The sequence below is a fragment of the Candoia aspera genome, chromosome 1 (assembly GCF_035149785.1).
Source record: "Candoia aspera isolate rCanAsp1 chromosome 1, rCanAsp1.hap2, whole genome shotgun sequence".
In the NCBI taxonomy this organism is placed as follows: domain Eukaryota; kingdom Metazoa; phylum Chordata; class Lepidosauria; order Squamata; family Boidae; genus Candoia; species Candoia aspera.
In genome coordinates, this window is record NC_086153.1 from 281648165 (window position 1) to 281670883 (window position 22719).

The window sequence follows — 22719 nt, forward strand, 5'->3', positions numbered from 1 at the left end:
AATTAAATGCAAATTTCCAGAGGTTAGCCAGAAGAGATAAGGAATTATTTTTAAACAAGCAATGCGTGGAAGTGGAAGAAGACAATAGAATAGGAAGGACAAGAGACCTCTTCCAGAAAATTAGAACCATCGGAGGTAAATTCCAGGCCAAAATGGGTATGATCAAAAACAAAGATGGCAAGGACCTAACAGAAGAAGAAGAGATCGAGAAAAGGTGGCAAGAATATACAGAAGACCTGTATAGGAAGGATCACAATATCGGGGATAGCTTTGACGGTGTGGTCAGTGAGCTAGAGCCAGACATCCTGAAGAGTGAGGTTGAATGGGCCTTAAGAAGCATTGCTAATAACAAGGCGGCAGGAGACGACGGCATCCCAGCTGAACTGTTCAAAATCTTGCAAGATGATGCTGTCAAGGTAATGCATGCTATATGCCAGCAAATTTGGAAAACACAAGAATGGCCATGAGATTGGAAAAAATCAACTTATATCCCCATACCAAAAAAGGGAAACACTAAAGAATGTTCAAACTATCAAACAGTGGCACTCATTTCACATGCCAGTAAGGTAATGCTCAAGATCCTGCAAGGTAGACTTCAGCAATTCATGGAGCGAGAATTGCCAGATGTACAAGCTGGGTTTAGAAAAGGCAGAGGAACTCGGGACCAAATTGCCAATATCTGCTGGATAATGGAAAAAGCCAGGGAGTTTCAGAAAAACATCTGTTTCTGTTTTATTGACTATTCTAAAGCCTTTGACTGTGTGGACCATAACAAATTGTGGCAAGTTCTTAGCGGCATGGGGATACCAAGTCATCTTGTCTGCCTCCTGAAGAATCTGTATAACGACCAAGTAGCAACAGTAAGAACAGACCACGGAACAACGGACCGGTTTAAGATTGGGAAAGGAGTACGGCAGGGCTGTATACTCTCACCCTACCTATTCAACTTGTACGCAGAACACATCATGCAATGTGCTGGGCTTGAGGAATCCAAGGCTGGAGTTAAAATTGCTGGAAGAAACATTAATAATCTCAGATATGCAGATGATACCACTTTGATGGCTGAAAGCGAAGAGGAACTGAGGAGCCTTATGATGAAGGTGAAAGAAGAAAGTGCAAAAGCTGGCTTGCAGTTAAACCTAAAAAAAACCCAAGATTATGGCAGCCAGCTTGATTGAGAACTGGCAAATAGAGGGAGAAAATGTAGAAGCAGTGAAAGACTTTGTATTTCTAGGTGCGAAGATTACTGCAGATGCTGACTGCAGTCAGGAAATCAGAAGACGCTTAATCCTTTGGAGAAGAATGGCAAATCTCGATAAAATAGTTAAGAGCAGAGACATCACACTGTCAACAAAGGTCCGCATAGTTAAAACATTGGTGTTCCCTGTAGTAACATATGGCTGCGAGAGCTGGACCATAAGGAAGGCTGAGAGAAGGAATATCAATGCTTTTGAACTGTGGTGTTGGAGGAAGATTCTGAGAGTGCCTTGGACTGCAAGAAGATCAAACCAGTCCATCCTCCAGGAAATAAAGTCAGACTGCTCACTTGAGGGAACGATATTAAAGGCAAAACTGAAATACTTTGGCCACATAATGAGAAGACAGGACAGCCTGGAGAAGATGCTGATGCTAGGGGGAGTGGAGGGCAAAAGGAAGAGAGGCCGACCAAGGGCAAGGTGGATGGATGATATTCTAGAGGTGATGGATTCGTCCCTGGGGGAGCTGGGGGTGTTGATGACTGACAGGAAGCTCTGGCGTGGGCTGGTCCATGAAGTCATGAAGAGTCGGAAGTGACTAAACGAAGAAACAACAACACCTCGAGTTAATGCAAAAAACGTTCTCTATTTCTTCCATCATTTTTTCATCCTCCCATTCAATTAAGGCTGCCAGAGCTTGTGAAATCTTATCTTTAAGGCTCTCCTCCTTAGCTTCGGGAATCCCCCCAAGCCTTATGAAGAACTCTTTATCTCTTAATTCAAGCAGTGCAATTTTGTCAAGGTCCTTGTCCCTTTCATCTTCCCATCTGTCAACTCTGCTGGTTACTTGTTTCACAGTTCCTTCCATTTTCTCTAATTTCTGCTCCAATCTTTTTTCAAAGTCAGTAAATTTTATATCCACCTTTTTCTCTGGTTCCACAAAAGATGAGCAATAGACTTGTACATTTCTCCGTGAAGTCCTCACACATACTCTTTAGTCCCTCAAATTTGCCCGAGGTTCGCCTTTGTGCTTTTCTAGTGGCCATGATCTCTATTTCTCCCCACGTTTTCATATATATTTTATAATATATATTAGTTTAAAATTTGATACTTTGGCTCCCTCTAGTGACCAACAACAGTATATAATAAAATATGACTCCAATAATGGAAAGTGGTTGATGGGGGGGGGGGGGGAGAAAGTTTCCAATTACAAAGTATCCAATAACAAAAGCCACTAGTTAAAATCAAAAGTCTTTCTTTATCAGTATTTAGAAATAGCAGCCAATCCCAGCTTGAAAAAACAACCGCAGCAAATACTTTCTCACAGTGACTAAAAGAAAATTCATCCCAAGCCCAATCTTTTACTTAAAAATAAAAAAATAGAAAATACATTTATTCCCTTAAAAAAGAGTTTTAATAAAGTGGTTCAACTTTCAGCTTTCTTGCTCAGACTGTAATCCTTTAAAGTGGTTTAGACATACAATTAAAAAGTCCCCAAAATAATGAAGTTTCAACCAAGAGAACCAGTATTTCTGTACTGGAAAAAGCCTCTTTAGATTCAGTACTTCAAAAGTGAAGAAGTGATTTTAGAAGTGGGGTGGTCAGAGTTAATAGTTTTTTCGGCTTCCTGCCTCTCAGCTGATCACTCACTGTTCAACTGCTGGAACTCCATTTCATGATCCTCCAGCAAGTAACCACTGTCCAGAGGGCATAGGGAATGATTCCTTGAATTCTCCTTTCCTGGAGAATATTTTGGGACTCTAAGGTCCTGCCTGAGCCACTAGATGAATGTCACGGTGTCGATCCTAGCCCTGGAGTTCAGTAGAATTGGTCACTCCGCCATTAACCCATCACTGGAAGTCCCTTATTTACAAGCTCAATGGATAAGACCAGCAACTAAAAGCAAGAGACATAGTGGTTATTCTACACTGCTGAAACTCAGAAACAGCTTTCTGGTCCTCACAGAAAAAAGTAGGCTGTGAGAGCTCAGAACAAAAAGAGGCTCTAATCAGTAGAATACAGTGGATTCTTGAAAGTCAGAGTGGATGCAACTAAACCCTGCAAGATGAGAAAGAGAAGACGTCTGCTAGTAGGTGACACACTACTATGAGAAACTGAAGCAAATGTGCACCAATCAGCTTCACTGGTTTGGGCTGATATAAGGGTGATGTCTGCCAGAAGCAGAGAGCAAAGATGTGACAAAAATTTTTCCAGGACTTACCAAGTCAACTGACAATTATCTTTTCCTGCTAATCTATGACAAATTATATTGCAAAGAACAGCTGCAGAACAACCATATGACCATTGACTTTGACGATCTAGGAAGAAAATTGAAGACCCTGTGGACTCACATGGCCTTCTTGTTCATCCTTTCAATCCATAGAAGAAGACCAGAAAGAGAAAGAAGACACATGAATGACTGGTTATAAAAATGATGTTGGCAGGAGAGATCTGGTTTCTGGGATCATAGTCTGAGTTTGTTGATTTATTTATTTCTCAAATTTTTACTACCACCCATCTCCCCCCGAAGAGGGACTCTGAGTGGTTATCTGAATGATGCATTACCTGAATGATGCATTACCTGAATGATGCATTGCTCCACAAGGACTGAATCAAGAAGTGGAAGTTTCTGGAATATTTGGGGAAGTAATAGGCAATGAGAGCCAATTTGATGTAGTGGTTAAAAGCATCAGACTAGAAACTGAGAGACCATGAATTCTAGTCTTGCCTTAGGCCTGAAGCCAGATGGGTGTAATGGGCTGTGAGAATAACCTTTGGAGACAGGAAGAAGAGTCACAGCCTAGAAAATGGTCTATTAAGAGAAATCTGAGTCCAAAAGAGATGGGGGTGGAAAAAATGTCTCAGGAGGGACCATCCCAAGTTCTTTGGAAAGACAGGGGAGGGGGGAAGTGCTTTCAGATTTGCAAGATTCTGTTACTGTAACCTTACCATAAAGATAGCATTAGTACTCATGGTTTTGGTTTCCTGCCTGAACTAACTTGAAGGGCTGACACGGGGTGACTTTGGGCCAGTCACTCCCTCTCAGCCCTTGGAAGAAGGCAATGGCAAACCATTTCAGAAAATCTTGCCAAGAAAACTGCAGGGACTTCTCCAGGCAATACACCACGAGTCACTGACTGAAAGGTCCACACACATAAACATACACATGCAGGAGGAGAAGGAGGAGGAGGAGGAAATGGAGTTTATATCATTAAAGGAACTTACAATTCAGGGTGGTTGAATGTATATCTTAGACTTCAAGAAAGCTGATTCTAATAAACTCAGAGCAATTACAAATAGGAGGCCATGACTGGAGAAGCCAATCGAAAAAAGAACTCAAAATGAGTGGGAATTCCTAAAGAAGAAGATACTAAAAGCAGAATTGGAAAAAAAACCCCATTCCAATAAATTGTGAAAAGTAGGGTGAAGGGGCAAGACTGAAGCATGAGGTTGATAGGAATATGGACAGAGAATACCTTATTATTCAATAAACTTAAAAAATGCACTGAAAATAGAAAAATGGAATTTAAGGCAAAAGCAAACAGAAATCAGATGGGAAGATAGAGAATGGGGAATAGCTGGCTTGGTAATAGTACTTGTTAAAAAATGAAGTAGTAATGGAATACAAACTGAATATGAGTCAGCAATGTGATTGCAAAAAAGGCTCCCTCATCAGAAATATAATTTTAAAATATTAGGAAATAATTGTTTTGCTTTGAGCAAATCCCACATCAAAGAAGTTTGCTGGAGAGGTGCTCACTTTGGGTGCTGTTAATATTTGCATTTGTTTTTAATTATATGTTCTGCAAGATGCTCTGAGGCAAGGAAATAAATAGGAAAAGACATGTTTGGCTTTGGCAAGGCTAGACAGTTGTATGTTCCCAAGATTTTCTAATTACAACTCTCATAAACTGTAGACAGGATAGCCAAGTTGCTGGACAATAGGATAAGACAATTAGCTTCTTTCCCTAAAATATTGTTCATTCCATGTTTTTTCCTGAAGGGTTGGAAGACCCACTGCTTACCTACCAAGGGAGAACACATAAGAGTGATAGAAGATTGAGGTGAATTTCCATTTTAAAATGGGTGGATGACGTGCTGATACACAAGACAAGGGGAATGGTGAAAGTTCACTATTTCCAATTGATGGCAGTAGTATGTGTTTCTTGAAACACTCACGGAATTTGATATATATCCCTATACACCCATGTCTAGACTTGATGGACAGATTAGGTACTAATAAAACAAGGGCACAGGGGTTTGAAAGATCCATCAATTTAATCCATCTGGTCCATCTATAAATTTAATGAATCTATAGGCTGCTTTTGGAGCCAAGTCATCACAAAGTGGTATATACCCCCCTCCAAAAGACAAGTAGACACACCAGACCAATTTTTATTACCTTGAAGCAGAACTTCATCATATTCTAAAATAACATAAGAATCCCAATAAGTAAGGCTGGAGGAACCAGCTGCAGAAAAACAATCCCAGGAAAAAGCAGTCTAGCAAATACATATTTTAATCTGACAGGAAGCTCTGGCGTGGGCTGGTCCATGAAGAGTCGGAAGCAACTAAATGAATAAACAACAAAGAAGCTTGCTAAATTCTTTAATAATGGCTGAGGGCTTATTTGACAATGAAAAATGATGTTGGAAGTTAGTCACTTGTATTTTAATATATCAGAAATCAGGGCTTTAAAAATTGATGGTTTATAAATGAGATATACCTTTAAAGTTTTGCCACGAATTATTGCTGCAAAAACTAAATCCACAGAGGTTGTTCATAGGGATAGAATGGTATCTGTAAGATACTAGCATGATATAAAGCAGCTTTCCTCAATGTGATGTCTTCCAAACATATTGACTGCAGCCCCCGTCATTAGTAGCCAACAGCACCGTGATGGGATGACAGAAACTATGGGTCAGTTTCTTTTGAGGGCACCAGGCTAGATAAGGCTGCCTAGGAAAAATGTTAGGAAGAAGTAATCATAGCAGGAGATTACAAGGACTATCTTCCTTGGAAGCGTCACTGCCCCATACATTGTGACTTTTCCTCCAAGATGGGCAGAATGAGTTCGAGCGCCAGGAGATGAAATGGGAGGAGAAAGGGGGAGATCGTTTAAATTCCTGTCAAGTAGGCGGCGGGGGGAGGAGATTGATCGGCCTCTGTTCACTTCTCAGGGTAAAGCGGGCGAGCGCGCAGCTTCAGAACCACAAGCTGCGGACAGTTCCAGAGCTTCCCTTCCCCGCCTTTTCTCGGTTCTTGGGAAGCCCAACCTGGAGCCGCGCGTCGGTTAAGAAGCGAGGCTTCCTTCTTGCAGCTCCGGAACGGCGAGTCCCAGCGAACGAAGCAGGTTTGGCCACTTCTGGCCTCCCACAGCCCATCTCCAGCTTTCCCCCAGCCCGGCGGTTCGGAACACCGAAGGGATGTGAAAGAGAAAAACAAAAAGCTCCACCGATTGTGAGAAGCGAGAGCCGGAGATCCTTTCTCCGGATCTTCGCAGCCCCCCTGCACACGCTGCCCGACAAATCCCCCGCGGCAGCTTTGGAAACTCGAGTAAAGTGTCGAGGCTGTATTCCGCCTCAAATGGTAAGTGCTGAGTTGCTGAGGGAGCGGGTGCATGGGCGGTGGGGTGGGGAAGGTAAGGTGGCTGTCGATCGTTCAGGGCCGGAGAACAAGCAAACTTCAGCGCTCTCGATTCGCCCAGGACATTTAGTCACTTTTCTTATTGTTGCTCATTTTTTCAGTGATTAACGGGGTTCCCCCATGGAAACATTTAGTATTGTCCAGACATGCTGGAACCTCAGCGCTCAGAATGTCCAGCCAACTTTGCTAAAGGAAGCGGTTCCAGAATGTAATCTTGCAAGATTTCTAGATGTCTAGACTATAGCGCAGATCACTCCCAAACAGTAGTGGCACATCTACTTAGGGAGTTCCTGTCAGAGGTGAGATTCAAATCAGAGACTTTCAGATTCCACACATAGGCCCTAGTGTATCAGAACAGCTTGGGTACAAGCCACTATGCTATATATTTATGCCGATCTAATAAAAGTCTTGTTCTAGTAACAGATTTTATAAATATTCTGCATTCATACATCAATTTAGTCCTTTCTTTGCTTTTATGTGCTGGATTGCTTTTATGCCTTGTTGCTGGTTTTATCTTCCTTTTTTATATGCTGTTTTTATCATTGTTTACTGTTTTGTAGTTACCTGTACATTGCCTAAAGATCTTTGGTTATTTGGCAGTCTAAACATATAATACAGATCATTTTGAATTTTCCACAACTCTGGAGTAGTGTCATGCCTCACACCAATCTTCCCCATAGTAGCACCCTCCAGCTGGTGCAAAATAAGAGTTACAGTCCAACATATTCGGGGAAAGCTGTCTTACGTTTCCCCTTTAGACTGCATTTATATTAAAAGGAGAAAAGAAGAAATTTGCAAGTTTATTATTATACGCAGCTATAAAAATTGTGCTGCAAACAAACTGGAACTGGCTCAGCCAGATGTGAGCTTCCTATGTGTGTTAGTTAACATTCTGGAGAGGCTGATAGATCTTGTGCCCTCATTTGTCAACTTGTTAGCACTCTCTCCTTGGGAAACAGACTCACATCTGAAGAGCAGTTTTCTACAGTCTGGTGACCAGAAAGGTCTAGTGACATAAGGCCACATTTGGTCTCCCTAGTAAACCAGAAAGAGACATGTAGGGGGGTAAGCCCAGTCTTTATTACAAATGTTCCTTAAATGTCATGTGACAGCATGAGGAGCATTAAAAAATGATTTTATGAATGGAAAGCTGAGCAAATTCCACCTGTATGTATTATATTTTAGGAAAACGTTTAGAGCAGCAGTGGGCATCTTCAGAGGGACTGAAAACTGCCACTCATCATCCCCACTTACCAGAGGACAAGAGGAAGCTGTCCAGTGACATGGGTGGGTGGAGGAGCTCAAGGCTGGGAATTGGAACTGGAGGGCTCTGGGAAGTAAACTATTACCATAACCAGTATTTAAATCCCCTCCCCAATGATTCACAATTGCATTGGTGAAAGTTAATCAGGTCGTCATCAATTTTGGTGGCATCATTTTAGAGACCTGGATTGCCCAGTTTGGCTTATAGGTTTCTGCCCACAATCTCTCATATGCGGAAACACCCAAAGGCTGAAATCCTATACACAACGAATTGGAAGTTGTTATACTATATAAAACCAAAATTTGTTTTTCTTTATTTTGGCTTAGGTTGTTGTGTAAATCCAGGTACTGTAGATTGTAAGCCATAGTTCATGGCTTAGCATGATGTATGACCCAAGCAAATATGGCTTATTCAACAGTGAATGAATTGTGCAACATTCATCTACCAAGGAGACAACATCCTAGGGAACAATGGAATGTTCCATTTTTCTTCTGGAATGCCACAAACCACTTCCATTTCTGGAATATTTACTTTTAGAAACCTATCATCTCACCATGAATAGTGAAATTACGCATTCCAGTAAAAAACAACACTGACTGTTCCAGTGTTCACCAGAACTTCTTTTCCTGGAACACAACTGCAAATCATTGTTAAGCAAGCTGGGGTGTAGCATGACCGTGAGCACTCTTGAATATAGCTGTGCAGAGATCTGGATACAAAGGGCAAAATGTGATTCAGAGTGGCTGTGGACACAAACTTCACACACTTGTTGGGAATTCCTTAAAGCAGCTACAATGTTTCCTCCACAGCTCACTCATGATCTTGGGGAATAATGTATTTGGCTGGTGTTCCAGACAGGCTAATGCAATCCAATTTTGCCCTTCAAATCTGAATCTCTGCACACCCCTGTTGAACACAATGAGTGATACTTCTGAGTAAACATGCTTAAGAATGCATTGTAATTATCCCCATCAAGCTGTCTACTCAGGCTTCTGGGTATAGGAAACAAAAAAGAGAACCATAAATATAGTAAAACGTATGGCTGTGAAAAAAGCACATCTACAAAATTAAGAAAGAAAACACCTCTTTCATGACATGTCCCCCACTACTCCAACTCACCAATCCTTCTCTCTCTCTCAACTATTCCCATCTTATGCACTGCCCAGTCTTGCAGCTAGTAGCTTTCTGTTTTTTTAAGTCTAGGTAGAGCTTCAGGGTGCTGCTTTGAGTTAACAAAGCTTTGACTGAAATGCCCCACTGAAGAGGATCTGTAAATGGAAGCAGCAACCTGCGTTAACATAGCAAATCCAATCAGGTAATTGCAAAGAGCTTTACAGTTTTGTGGGCTACTTTGCAGATTCAGTGTCTCTTCTGCTGTTCTGGAGTTGTTACAGTCAATATGGTGTCTTTGCGTCAACAAACTCTCTCCCTGTCAGAAAAAGTCTGTCTCTCTTTGGAGTACAGCACAAACACTGCCTTGGACCTCATTCACTTTCTAAGTCCCTTGCTTCCTTAATGTGGCTGGTCTCTTGTGATAACGGGCTGGTATGCTTCTGTGCTGGTTCTGTCAGTGCTATTGGAAATTCAGCTTAGCTTTGACCAATCTTGGGTCAAATTCAGTATGCACTCACTGGATCAGACAGTTTTAAATTCTGCATGAAAGGTTTAAGTATTTCAGTAATAAGTAAATGGATATCAAGCTAGCATTCAGTCAATCTAAATTTTAGACGTTTAAGAAAAGAAGTATGGTAGGGCTCCAAATGCCCCTTCCTCTGTGTCAGGCACTTCCTTTGTGGCCTATCTCAGGGGCATTGGATTTCAAAGTGCCAGCCTTTTTTTGGTGGCTTCTCCACACTACCTAATACAGAGTCCTGCCAGTAAGCCAAAATCCTCACACAACTGAACCCTAACCAGATGAGGCCAAGCTTTGCAAATGTGTTGTGGGCTGCCTGGCACTCATCAAAGCCATGTATGGAAGGCCTTTCCCAGGAGGGATTAAAGTTGTCACCAACTATGCCAACTCTTTGGAAACTCAATCAGAGGCACTACAAGGGCAAGTCAGGGGGCATTTGTCAACGTCATGCCAAACCTGGTGCCTCAAAAAGTAAGTAGAATAGTAAGTATTTACTTTTCCAACAGTAGTTGAACATCTTTGTTTTTAACTCGGTGTAGGGAATTTTCTGCATTGGTTCTCCACGAAATCCTCTCTACATTCCTTGCTAGACAATTTGGAGTTGCTATACTTTCCTTTCCTTATCTCTGCCTGTTATCTCTGCCTGAAAAGAGGTGCAAGAGGAAAGGAGTATTTCAAAATATAGTGGTGGAACTCTTAAACTTAGCAGCTTTAATGCTTTCTAAAGTGACTAACAGTCCTGCTATTCTCAGCCCATTCTGCCCCCACCTCAAATTATCCACTCATTTGTTAGATTTCTATCCCACTTTTCTGCCAAGTCCTCAAGGCAGATGATGGGAATCTTATTTATTTTATCCCAATAGCAACCCTGTAAAATATGTTGGGCTGAGACAGAGAAATGGTCCAAAGTCACCCGGTGTGTTTCCATGATTAAAGGTTAATTTGAACTGTTGCTCTCCAGTCCTAGTCTACTCCTCACACTGGCAGCAGATGGCTTTATACTTCCCCATAATAGCTTGTGGCCATTTTTTTAAAGAATCAAATATTGCATTTTGAAGTGGATCAACTCCATTATGTTTGCATTTAAATCTTGAATCACATACTCAAATCAAAAAATAGCATTCCCTCTTCACATTTTTAATTTCTCATGTAGATCAAATTAGGGTTGAATCAACCAAACCTGGTGCTTTTCCTTGGGCAAGCTGGCTTAGTTTTCACCGTTGTTTCCACTGTTGCTGGCACCACAAAAGGAGGAGAGGGACGTTAGCAAGTCTGGACAGTGGGGGTAACACTGCAGAAGCTAACAAGTAGATCCATAACAGAATGCATATCATTCCTGATATATACATAAACAACAAAAAACTCAGTTATATAATTTCTATGCCTTTTTTCCCCCCAGAAAAAAAAACCCGACATGTGAAGTATTGTATTAGCTCACACTGAGAGATTTTCCCTCAGCAAAGATTTTATAATAATAGGAAGGAGGGGGAATTGCCTCTTTGTGGTAAGATATGGAATAACCCGAACTACAGCTTTGTTGTTTCAAATATTCCTTTGAGTGTTGCTGGGTACACAAGATAGGCCTTTGTATTTGTGAAGAAAAGAGGTAGTGCCACAACATAAATTTGCCTCCTAAGAGAGATCATGATTCTTCAATTTATACTGACCTTCAGATCAGCATCAAAGTTGTTTCTTTGTCAGTCATCTACTTGTGTCTGATGATTTTTAGATTCTTTTGGGTGTTATCTTTAAGAATGGTTGGGTTTTGCCTACTTTCTTTTTACATTCGTTTTTCTAGTATATAGCTTTGATGGCTCTGGTGCATGTATAAGTACTTTTATGTCCTCCTGGTATATATTCCAGAGGGAGGGGGGAACTAAGGGGAGAAGAATTTGGAATTATGGGGGGAACGATTGGTTTAAGGGAAGCTTAGAGTCCTAAACCTTGGAAAACCACCATCAAACTGACAGGTTTTGGAGTCTATATTTAATGCCAGGAAAGGCTAGGATAGATAGGGTTTTTTTTTGTTTGTTTGTTTGTTTTGGTGCCTTCGAGTCACTGTTAACTCCTGACAACTGCCTGGACACATCCCTGCAGTTTCCTTGACAAGATTTCAGAATTGGTCCTTCCTAGGGCCGAGCGAGAGTGACTGGTCCAAGGTCACCCAGCTGGCTTTGTGCCTAAGGCAGGGCTAGAACCCACAGTCTCCTGGTTTCTAGCCTGGTGCCTGAACCACTAGACCAAACTGGCTCTCTAGGTATCTCTTAGATACATGTAATATTAAGATAATCTGTTTACAGTGTATTTTATGCTATTTAAAAATACTCTGATTCCATGTTTAAACGTTAATAAAGTGACTGTAGACTGTGTCTATATTTTTCCAATCTTCCCCCTAGGCACATTAACACAGATACAGAGATAGAGATGATGATGATGGAGACAGAGACAGCTTTGAATAGAGAAGGAAAATAATGTCCAGATCAGGAAAGGATTTGGTGGCAGCAGCAAAACCAGTAGATCTCCTGGGGTTAATGGGATTACGCTTTCATCATGATGAAAAAAGCAAACGAAGAAAAGAAGTTAGAGCTGTGTCGAACTGGTACTTTAAACGTGGTTTATAGACTAAGGTTTTTTTTAATGTATGACACAATCTGAAAAAGCAATGCAGCAGTGACAGGCTCCACTTGGGCAAGAGGCCACTTGACCTTAGCTAGGCCTTCATGTAGAGGGTAAAATCAAGGGTATGGAAAAGAGACCTAGGCTAAGATTCTCTATAGCAGGGTTTCTCAACCTTAGCACTTTATGATGTGTGGACTTCAACTCCCAGAATCCTGGGAATTGACATCCACACATCTTAAAGTTGCTAAGGCTGAGAAACCCTGCTCTGTAGTCTGGGAATGAGGAGGAATCCAATGCAAGTCCTTCGATACATCACTACTTTTAGAATAGGAAGTACTTAAAAAATACTTCCAGAGTAGAGACCATTAACTTGAGAAAAATGCATTCTGCCTTTTTCACCTTCCAAACAAGACATTAATCAGAATGTAATTTGATTCAGGTTCTAGCAGAGCTTCTTCTCACCATCACCCACATGTGTAAAGCTTCCTACTGCTCCCAGGCAACATATTGAAATCTGACTAATTCCTGTGGCCAGACAATTAAAGCTTAAATCGTAGGGAAATAAGTGGGAATTAGAAGAAGGAACAAACTTGTTTTCTATTGCATTAATGAGTCATGACAACAGTTAATGAATGCAAATTGTAAGTTTGACATTAGAAAAAACCTCCTAATGGTATCTCTTCTTCACTGGAGATATGGCTGTGTATGGAACTGAACCACGGAATGGGTGAAAAATATGCAATTTATGCAAGTAAGAATTTCAGTCAATGGGCTGCATGTGATTGTAGACGTAGATGTAGATATATACACACACTTAACTGAGGGGGAGACAATAGAATAGTAATTAAAATTAACTGAAAATGGAAGCTAGCATTTTAGGAAAATGAACCTTTAAAAATGCAGTCTTATCCTTACCAAATCTTTTGAGGTAATGCTCTTGGAATTATTTCCTATTGCCATTTATTTATGTTTATGCAGGTCAGTATGGACAAACAGAAGCTTAAATGAAGATGAGCGAAACCCATAACTTCATGGAACAAGTGCATTTTAAGGAAGAGTTTGACATAAGAATAGCTCAATATAATTGTCAAACTCAGATTGATTTGCCATCCAGGATTAATCAGAGGGAAAGGCAAAAGCCAAAGGAACACAGAGGGAGAAACTGGGGAAAAGGGCATATTTCTAGCTGCAAATGAAAATACTTACAGGAGCTTATGGAAAATACTTCTGGGAAAAAGAATAGCTTTAAAGGAAGTGTAATGAAATGTGATCTGTCAAGGAGTTTCAAGGGATGAATTTTAAAGTGTTCCTAAGAGTGCTAGGAGATGAAGATTGAAAGCTGCAAGAGCTTCAAAACAGACAAGAAATTATTTTGGACGCAACCCCAGGTGCAAAGGAACTGTTTCCCCTCTACATTTCTAATCTCCCCATGTCCTGGTGATAATAACATATTGAACCAGGAGTGTCAGGCATTTCCACATGGATGAACAATGCCAACCTCTACCAGGCAATTAATTTTTTCTTTCTAACAACTTCCCCTTTTTGTTTTAACTTAAAAGATTTTGCCAGCGTCCTCACAATCAAATTCTGACATGGTGGCCTATTCTCAGCCATTGAATGACTCCTGTTCTAATAGCTCAGATCCCTTATTCACTGGCCTGGATCTCCTCTTTGAGCTGAAGCCCCTTTTCGTTCCTCTGTATGCCCTGTTGGTGATAGTTGCCTGCACTGGGAATCTCCTTCTCCTCTTTCTCATCAGCTTCACCAAAAAGCTGCATAGCACTACTAATTTCCTTATTGGGAACTTGGCAGCTGCTGATCTGATTATGTGCATTTTCTGTGTTCCGCTGACAGCCATGTATGCCTTTGAAAGCCGTGGGTGGCTTTTTGGGGTGTTCATGTGCTACTTTGTCACCCTTATGCAAGGGGCTACCGTATTTGTGTCAGTCCTGTCACTCACAGCCATTGCCGTTGATCGATACATTGTGATTGCGTACCCCATTCGCCAAAGGGTGAGATGCAAGTCCTGTGTCTATATTGTGGCTGCTATTTGGCTCCTGTCTCTTGTGATCTCTCTACCTACCTACTTACATACCCATTACCTGGATCTTAACAGCATTGGCCATGACATGATCATCTGCGAAGAAATCTGGCTGCACCGTAAGATGGAGAGACAGCTGTACTCTTGCCTAATGCTCCTCCTGTCTTACATGCTCCCACTTTCTGCCGTGTTGGTCTCTTACTGTGCCATTTCTTATCGTCTCCAGAAGAGAAACATCCCAGGAGCCATTCGCCACAACCAAGAAACATGGACTAAAAAAAAAGAAAAGACCTTCCAGATCCTGGTGATTTCGGTCCTGTGTTTTGCTCTTTGCTGGCTCCCTCTACAGGTGGTTAATTTGATTAGAGATATTGATGAAGAGTTTGCTATCCTAAACAAGCGATATGTGAACGTCATCCAGGTTTCATGCCATGTAACTGCCATGAGTTCAGCCTGTTTCAATCCTTTCATTTATGCTTCCCTCCATGAGAAATTCCGATTCCATATTGGGAACTATTTTTATCACAGAAAGAAATCAAGCCTCATATCCCACAAGGCCTCACGGCTAAATACCTTCTCTATTTTGGCAGACAATAACCTTGTTGGGGTCTCAGAAAAAATTGCACTGCAAACAGAACCCAAACATCATTTCTTTGGGCCAATGCAAAGAAACTTATAACATGGCTGTCTTCTCATCGCCACCAGAAGACTGGGTCCCAGCTTTTCCCATATAATCCTATGATCCATGACAAAAGGCACGATAAAGGAAGGACAGCAGAGGTTTTCTCTACTTTTTTCCTGAGGACATCAACTGAGAAATAAGCAGTTCTGTCTTCTACCTTCATTCAAAATCAATATTTGGATATATTGCATGCATGTTGATTTATGTAGTGGAACAGTATATATTTTGAACACCAAATGTAAGTGTCAGGTTAGAATTGGCTTGTATTCAGTTACTTTGTTCTGTATTCTTTCTTTGTCTTTTGGCTAAGATCAACCATAACTTCTGTTTTTCCTGGTGCCTTAGTCCACCCAAATTGAAAGTTAGAAGTGGCTGCACATGTTGCACTTCCCCACAGAATATTTTGATATTTGATGGCAATGATTATAACTCATACATCAAAACTGTTGTCAGGAATAAGTGATAAAAATGGGAATGATTAAAATTAAAGTTCCACTCACATTGTGCTCCTGTGTTATCATTCAAAAAGAAAGTGATCACTCTAGTATTCTGAGACACATCAGAAGATGATATGTGAATAAACATATATAAAGCAAGTGTTGAAAAAGGTTAAATGCATGTACCTACCAGATTTCCCTGTATGACCTCACTTGAAATGTTTTTGTTTCATTCATAATTGCTTGGAAACAGTGGTATCATCAGGGCAACATCACCAGGCAAAGTTCAGGTTCCTTAAACCTAGAGCCCCCACCACTAAATAGAGCCACAGGTATTCTTTGCCCCTATTATATTGTCTTGATCCTTTTTCCTTTAAAGGCCATCTGGAAAAATAAAACATGGCACTGAAGATTTGCTTTACAGGGTACCCAAACTCTTAAAAAAAGGAAAGAGAAACAAAAAATGCCTGTGGTATGCCCTGGTAAAGAGTGGGGACAGAAAGAACAGTAAGCATGAGGCTGGTGAGAAGAAAGAGAGAAAAAAACATCAAGAGGAATAAAACTGGGTTGGAGTAGGAGGAGGGTATTAAACCAATAGATTAACTGGTTGGTTTCCCTGAAGGCATCTTATAGAATTCCCACAGTCCTTACAGCACCAGTGGTAGAAAATATTTCTAAATATCTGTACACAGTATTGGATATACACAAAAGCATCAAAATGAAGATAATAGTAGCTAATGGCAACATTTGGCATTAAATAAGAAATATAGTAAGACACAATCTTATAAAGTTAGGAAAACAAGAGCCATTTTCATTAGCATCCTTTCAGATCCATTCAAAAGCAATCAGCAGAGCAATGAACAATCTGATCCTACACACACACACACACACCAGTTTAAAAAGTGGATTTATTCTAAATGTTTCAAAGTCCCTCACTAAAGACTCCTGAGTAAAGCAACCCTTGAATAAGATGACAGGTTTTCTTATGGATCATTAATATATTTTTTAAATCTGTTCAATCGTGTCCAATTCTTGGAGACTGCCTGAACAAGTCCTTGCAGTTTTCTTGGCAAGATTTTCAGAAGTGGTTTGCCATTGCCTCCTTCCTAGGGCTGAGAGAGAGTGACTGGCCCAAGGTCACCCAGCTGGCTTTGTGCCTAAGGCAGGACTAGAACTCACGGTCTCCCAGTTTCTAGCCTGGTGCCTTAACCACTACACCATACTGGCTCTGCATTAATAATTACTGATACATTAAAGGTTAGGGTTATCCCATGGTCAACAGTTCTGTATAGGAAGCAAACAGATGTTGCAAAATGAGGATGGGAGGGTATGGGATAGAAGTTATGATCCAGCATATCTTACAGAATATGAAATTTACTTCTTCATAAATGTAGCAGTGTGAATGTTTCTCAAGTTTAGGTCACTGAGTCCGACCACCTACAGAACTCCAAATTCAGGCATTCACAACAGATGCCTTAATCTCTGTCCAGTCTGAAAAGTGTGATAATATTCTTGTTCAGTTTTTCCCCCCCTAAATATATCTGGCTCCCTCAATCACTTGTAATATCACTTACTGGCCAGTCCGCTGACCAGCCTCATTGCTCTTACTTGTACCTATTCTAGTTTGTTCTGGATCAAGAACTCGAAGAAGGTCTGACTTGGGCAGAATTAGGGACTGTATAATAAAAACTACTTCAAGGAGATAGGGTTGAAGTTAAGCAATAATTGTCCTTTTGTTTCAGTTAAGGAGACTAAGATTATCCCAAGAAAATGTTAGTTGTTTCAGAAGTTCTTACCTATTCTGGTTGCAAATTTGGAAGACCTTTCTGTGATCTAATTACTGTCTCTATAAGTAAAGACTCCATTATGACAAGCTGTGTAATAAGTTGTGGTCAAGCATTTCCTAAAAGCAGTCTCACAGAAGATGTTTGCAGTTAATTTAAAAAGGGATGACACCAACTCTATCCAGCAGTTCTGAACCTGATGAATATACGTATGCATAGTTCACAAAAATTCACAAAAAGAAATCAGCATCTTTTAATTTCAGTCGTGATGTTGTCTGAATGTGTGTGTGATTAGGCATAGTGGATATTTTTAAGTAGAAATTTCTACAGTAAAAATTATTTGTCACCCTGAATGGAGATGTGTCTTCCCTTTTGCTAGTCCTTGTGAAATAAGTTCCATTGAAAAATGCTGTTTTTCATAAAGAATAGCTATTACAGAGTTGGCCTTTTTTCTGAGAAGCTTATGGCTAGGGCTTTGTGAACAGAGCTACCATATATATAGAATGCAAAACTCTGTAGAATGGGCAGATAGCCACAGATGCATAGAAAATGAACCATCTAGTGGCCATCTGGATTTATGCAGTTCAGAGATGGTAGCCCTAATTATTTATTTTACCATGACAAACTACAACGGCTGGATTCATGCAAAATACTAAGCTACAGCAAACAAATCATATATTGGCTGTATGTGATGTGCCAATACAGCTAAACTATGTTTCAGGGAGCCCTCTTTTAAAATGACACATCCTGATAAATGATAAGGCTGAGTTCACACATTATGCTAATCCAGAATGTAATATGTTTGGGCCGGGTTAAGGACAATGTGTGAACCAAGCTATGATTGTTTGGAAATAGCTTGTGTGAATTCAACCATTTGTAGCTTTCTCAATAAATCACGTTTAAATAAACTATGACTGAAAAAGAGGAGGAGGAGGAGGAGGAGGAGGAGGAGGAGGAGGAGGAGGAGGAGGAGGAGGGCCTTAGTATTATAATTCTGCAATTTTGAAATATTCTTCATGGATTTCCAAAGATCAAGCCCTAGATTTGTTTTTAAAAAGTGAAAATAGATAATGCATTTATTTCACAGGAAACACAAACTGTTAGTACAGATTTTAGTATGTAGCATTTTCATGTGCAAGTAGCAGAGATTTTAATGTAACTTGATAGCTGCACAACATAACTTTTGCATGGTTAAATATTATTAATAAAGGACTTAATAGGAAGATAATGAATACTAATGCTTCTTTGCTGGTCTGGAAACCTCATTAGAAACTTAATGTGACCCTAAGTACTTTATTAAATAAACCATCAGCATATTACAAACGAACATGACTATTAATTTGATTAAAAGGACTGTGCCCTTTTGCAACAGCCAACTAGAGAGCTAATTTCTATATATTTAAATGCAAACTGCCTATGATATGAATGATCAGATTTTGCACTTAGCAAAGTTAGTCTGAAAAATAGTGGTACTAATTAGTCTAAAAAGTGAATGTGGTAAGTGAAATACCACAATGTTGTGTGGGGATATCTCTAAGCAAATCGATGGCAATATGCTCCCATATAATATGCCAGTGTCTCAACCTTGGGAACTTTAAGATGTGTGGACTTCAACTTCCCAGAAAGGTTTATTTGTCAAAATCAAAGCATAGTACAGTGTTTCTCAACCTTGGGAACTTTCAGATGTGTGGACTTCAACTCCCAGAATTCTCCAGCCAGCCAATGATCTGCTGAGATTATTCTGCAACAAACTGAAATGTTCTGTTCCAAATAGAGAGTAGCCTTAGAGTGACATAACACAGGAAAGTATACTTCAAAAGTGGAGCAAAAAAACCCCCAGCCCAAAGTGGCTCTGACAGTGAGTGGAGGATTAATAGGGAGTGGTGTCATCCATTTCTGCCAACTGGAAATGGTTGCTAGCCCTAGTCAGATTACTGTCCATCGTCAGTCCTGAAAAACTGACAGTAGCTGGTTTCCAGGGTTTTTCAATTGCAAAGTTTTTCTTCCCTATCCAGAGTTACCAGGATTAGACCTGAGATCTTCTGCATACAAAACATGTATTTAATCACTAAGTTAAATCCTTAGTTCTCTCCAACTTGAATTCTGGAGTCCATAGTTTTGATTTAGGTTTAGAAGATGGCACTTATGTGATCAGGACACAGAGCAAAACAGAGTTCCTTTCCTTGTTTGAGACCTCCCAAAAGGTCTCCTCCTTCCCTGACAAGGAATTATTGTGCAATGCAACATAGAGTCTAGGGAGAAATGCTCATCCCTCTGCAAGCAAGACAAGATCACACAGTCTGAAGAACACCACGGGCTCCTGAGACCTAATGCTGAGAATGGTAAACCTGTACATCTTGAGCTGTCACCCGCCCAGAAGAATATTGCAGAGCATTGGAGGACCAAGCCTTTCTCTTTCTGTAATGGCTACCAATAGCTCCAACCCTACCTGGGTGAGAAGCTGCTGAGGGGCTCACAAAACTGCTTACAATATGGTGGGAAATGGTTAGGAGCACTGCAGTGCAAGGTAAGAAAAAATTAAACCTTCCCTTCCTGACCATGATTTCAATAAAAATCACCTCCCCACACCAACCCAGAGCAATTATTGGGGGAGGGGAACCAGAACTAATTAGTTGTGTCTTCAGTGTGGATGTTTCCATTTGTTTTTTATCCCATGCATCCATTTTCTCACTGTGTATGACAGGGCCAGTACTGGATTAATAGAACTGCTTGGGATAAAGTATGTTCCAGATGCCAAGTGACAAAGATACCAATTCTACCACCCATCATCCCCCCCCAGCACCTTTCAGAATGATGAGCACAATGAATCACATGGATTCTTATCTGTTTACTCACAGCTGACCCAATACATGATACCCTGCAAAGGTGACTTAATAAATAACTTAATTCATTGTATACAAATTGACAGCCATGCCTGTAAAGCTTGTGACTGATGACCTTTGTCTCATATTCCATCAATAAAGAACAGAACAGTAGCTTTCAGTTTCCACAGGATATAGCTCTATTCTTTGTCAATGTAGCCATGACTAATCTTAAAGATGGAAATTCCTACAGTTCAAAAGGAATCACAGATAACCCAGCAAGACGACACCCAGCAAGTTATAAGTTTATATCATCACGTATCCATGTAAAATCAAGACCTCAATGAATCTGAGTGACCTTATTGTTGTGCAAGAGTCATAGTGAGCAGGTGGGAGATTTACTAGCTCATCCCTCCCTAAGAGAGAATTTACTACCCTAAACAAAGCCACTGTCTAACAGTGTCCCAATAAGAAAGAAGAAGTAAAAACTCTTCACATTCCTTATTGTTTCAGGGTAGGCTCTAAACTGGTAGGCTAGTTTGGTGTAGTGGTTAAGGCACCGGGCTAGAAACCAGGAGACTGTGAGTTCTAGTCCTGCCTTGGGCCAGTTACTTTCTCTCAGCCCTAGGAAGAAGGCAATGGCAAACCACTTCTGAAAAATCTGCTGAGAAGACTGTGGGAACTTGTCCAGGCAGTCTCTGAGAATTGGACACGATTGAACAGATTTTTTTTTTAAAAAAAGGCTCTAATATGTGCTTGGTTAGAATTGCCTTTGGACTGGTGCTTCAGTGTCACTTCTGCTGATTCATCTCTTGGAACTCCTTGAGAGAGGCTGCTTGGGAGCAATCCTGTCCAAATAGCCTCTTACTGCCTCTTATTGCCTACTGGTGAGTAGGCAATCAATGGAAGTGCCACTGGAAATCCTCTGGATCTATCAGGAACTTGGGGTGGACCATTTTAATTGGTTCAACAGTCCCCCAGATGTCCCAGGTGGCAAACAATCTTATCTGGACTAGGTAGTGTTCTGACTATGGGAAAATGCTAGGTCCAACATCTTCATACTCAGATGACAGTGCAACTGCTTGGAGGCAGATATGAAGTTAAGCATAGGTCTCCCTGCATGTATTGGGCCACAGATCATCTGGGACAAGCTCATATTCTTCATGGGCCCTATGAATGTGAGAGGTTCTCCCATCCCAGCACCAAAAGGCAAGAGGAGTCCAGCACCAGCACAGAAACCAGATCCAGAAGCTCAGGAAGGGAACCAATTGGGCTGCAGGGCAGCCAGTACACCAGAAGGATATCCACCTTGCATCTATGGCCTCAAGCCACATGCAGGTATTTGGACACTGTCATGTCCAGAGCAAAGACCCTGGTCACAATTAAAGGGTCTCTTAAGATCAAAACTACTACCTCTCCCCAGCTTGGGTGTCAAGATTCCTGCAGGACCCAACACCTAGGAGAGCAGATTTCTGAAAGGGCTATGTCCCTGCCCCTGCCCAACCAGGTTTCTTTAATACATACCAGATGTGCCCATTCATCCACAGTGAAGGTGGTGTTATTGCAGATGGACCTGTTGTTTACCAGCAGCAACTTGAGAGCCAGGTCACTAAAGATCTGACCTCTAGGACCCAGGAATAGAGTGTTGGCAGAGTGCTAGGAAAGCATTTGACCCAGGAGAGATCAGAAAAGTCACACACCAGGCATTTCTATAAAAATAATTTTATTTACAGAAAACAAACATATTTAAAGGCTGTTTGCTGAGAGGAGAGATTTCTCTCAGCTGCATACTCCCTGCAAGCCTACACAGAAGGGAAACTGAAACTAAAACAAGTCCAGGCAAATTCTTCTCCCCAGGTGCAAAAATTAACATCTGAAAAGAAGACAATTAAATTCAACCTCTTCACCTGGCCAAAATGTTTAGTTACCATAGTAACCTTAATCTGTAGTAGAAAACATATTAACATAGAGCACCAGGAAAGGAAGTAGAGATCAACATGCATTAATTAAAAAAAAATAGAATGAGTTCTGGATTTCAGCGGTATTTGTATAACATTGATATAGTTATTAAGACTGAGCACAGCTAGTATTTGGCACAGTGTGGTGCCCATGGGCATTACTTTTGGCATCCATCAGGCTTCCTACATTACCTGATTTTAATTTTTTAAAAGTTTAATTTTAAGAAAGGGGGAGCTGGTATGCTGCAAAGCAAACATCAATCCCCACTATCAGTTTTATTTACAAGTTTATTAATTTTGTGATTAAAGCAGACACATTTGCTTTCATCACTGATGAGATCATATGCATAGGATGAAATAATTGTGGCATATATGTATAAGAGAAGGCCCAAGTTGTAAGTTTATATCAAATTATCCCTGGACCCTATAATTGATTGATTGATTGATTACCTGCCATCAAGTCTTGTTGATTCTTAGTGACCACATAGATAGATTTTCCCCATGTCCTGTAATAAGTACAGTTATTAAGAGTACGTGCATTTTAACAATTGCAGGGACACTATTTCTGTTTCTTTTCCAGACACTGGAGGGATCAGTATAGGAGCAGACATCAATAATATATTACACTGTCACTCCC

At 40.7% G+C, this 22719-nt stretch overlaps 2 protein-coding genes across 2 annotated transcripts in view; one reads left to right on the top strand and one right to left on the bottom strand.

The window, feature by feature from the left end:
• Positions 1-22719, bottom strand: part of LOC134487858 (protein-L-isoaspartate(D-aspartate) O-methyltransferase-like) — an 80988-nt gene that overhangs the window by 45647 nt on the left and 12622 nt on the right. The window lies entirely within an intron of this gene.
• LOC134490411 (prolactin-releasing peptide receptor-like) lies at positions 13354-15388 on the top strand. Its single transcript, XM_063293440.1, has one exon. The coding sequence runs from the start codon at positions 13951-13953 to the stop codon at positions 15076-15078; it is 1128 nt and encodes a 375-aa protein (XP_063149510.1). The 5' UTR covers positions 13354-13950; the 3' UTR covers positions 15079-15388.

Excerpts from the sequence above, each read along its gene's own strand:
- LOC134490411 (XM_063293440.1), top strand. The coding sequence starts at position 13,951 with ATGGTGGCCTATTCTCAGCCATTGAATGACTCCTGTTCTAATAGCTCA.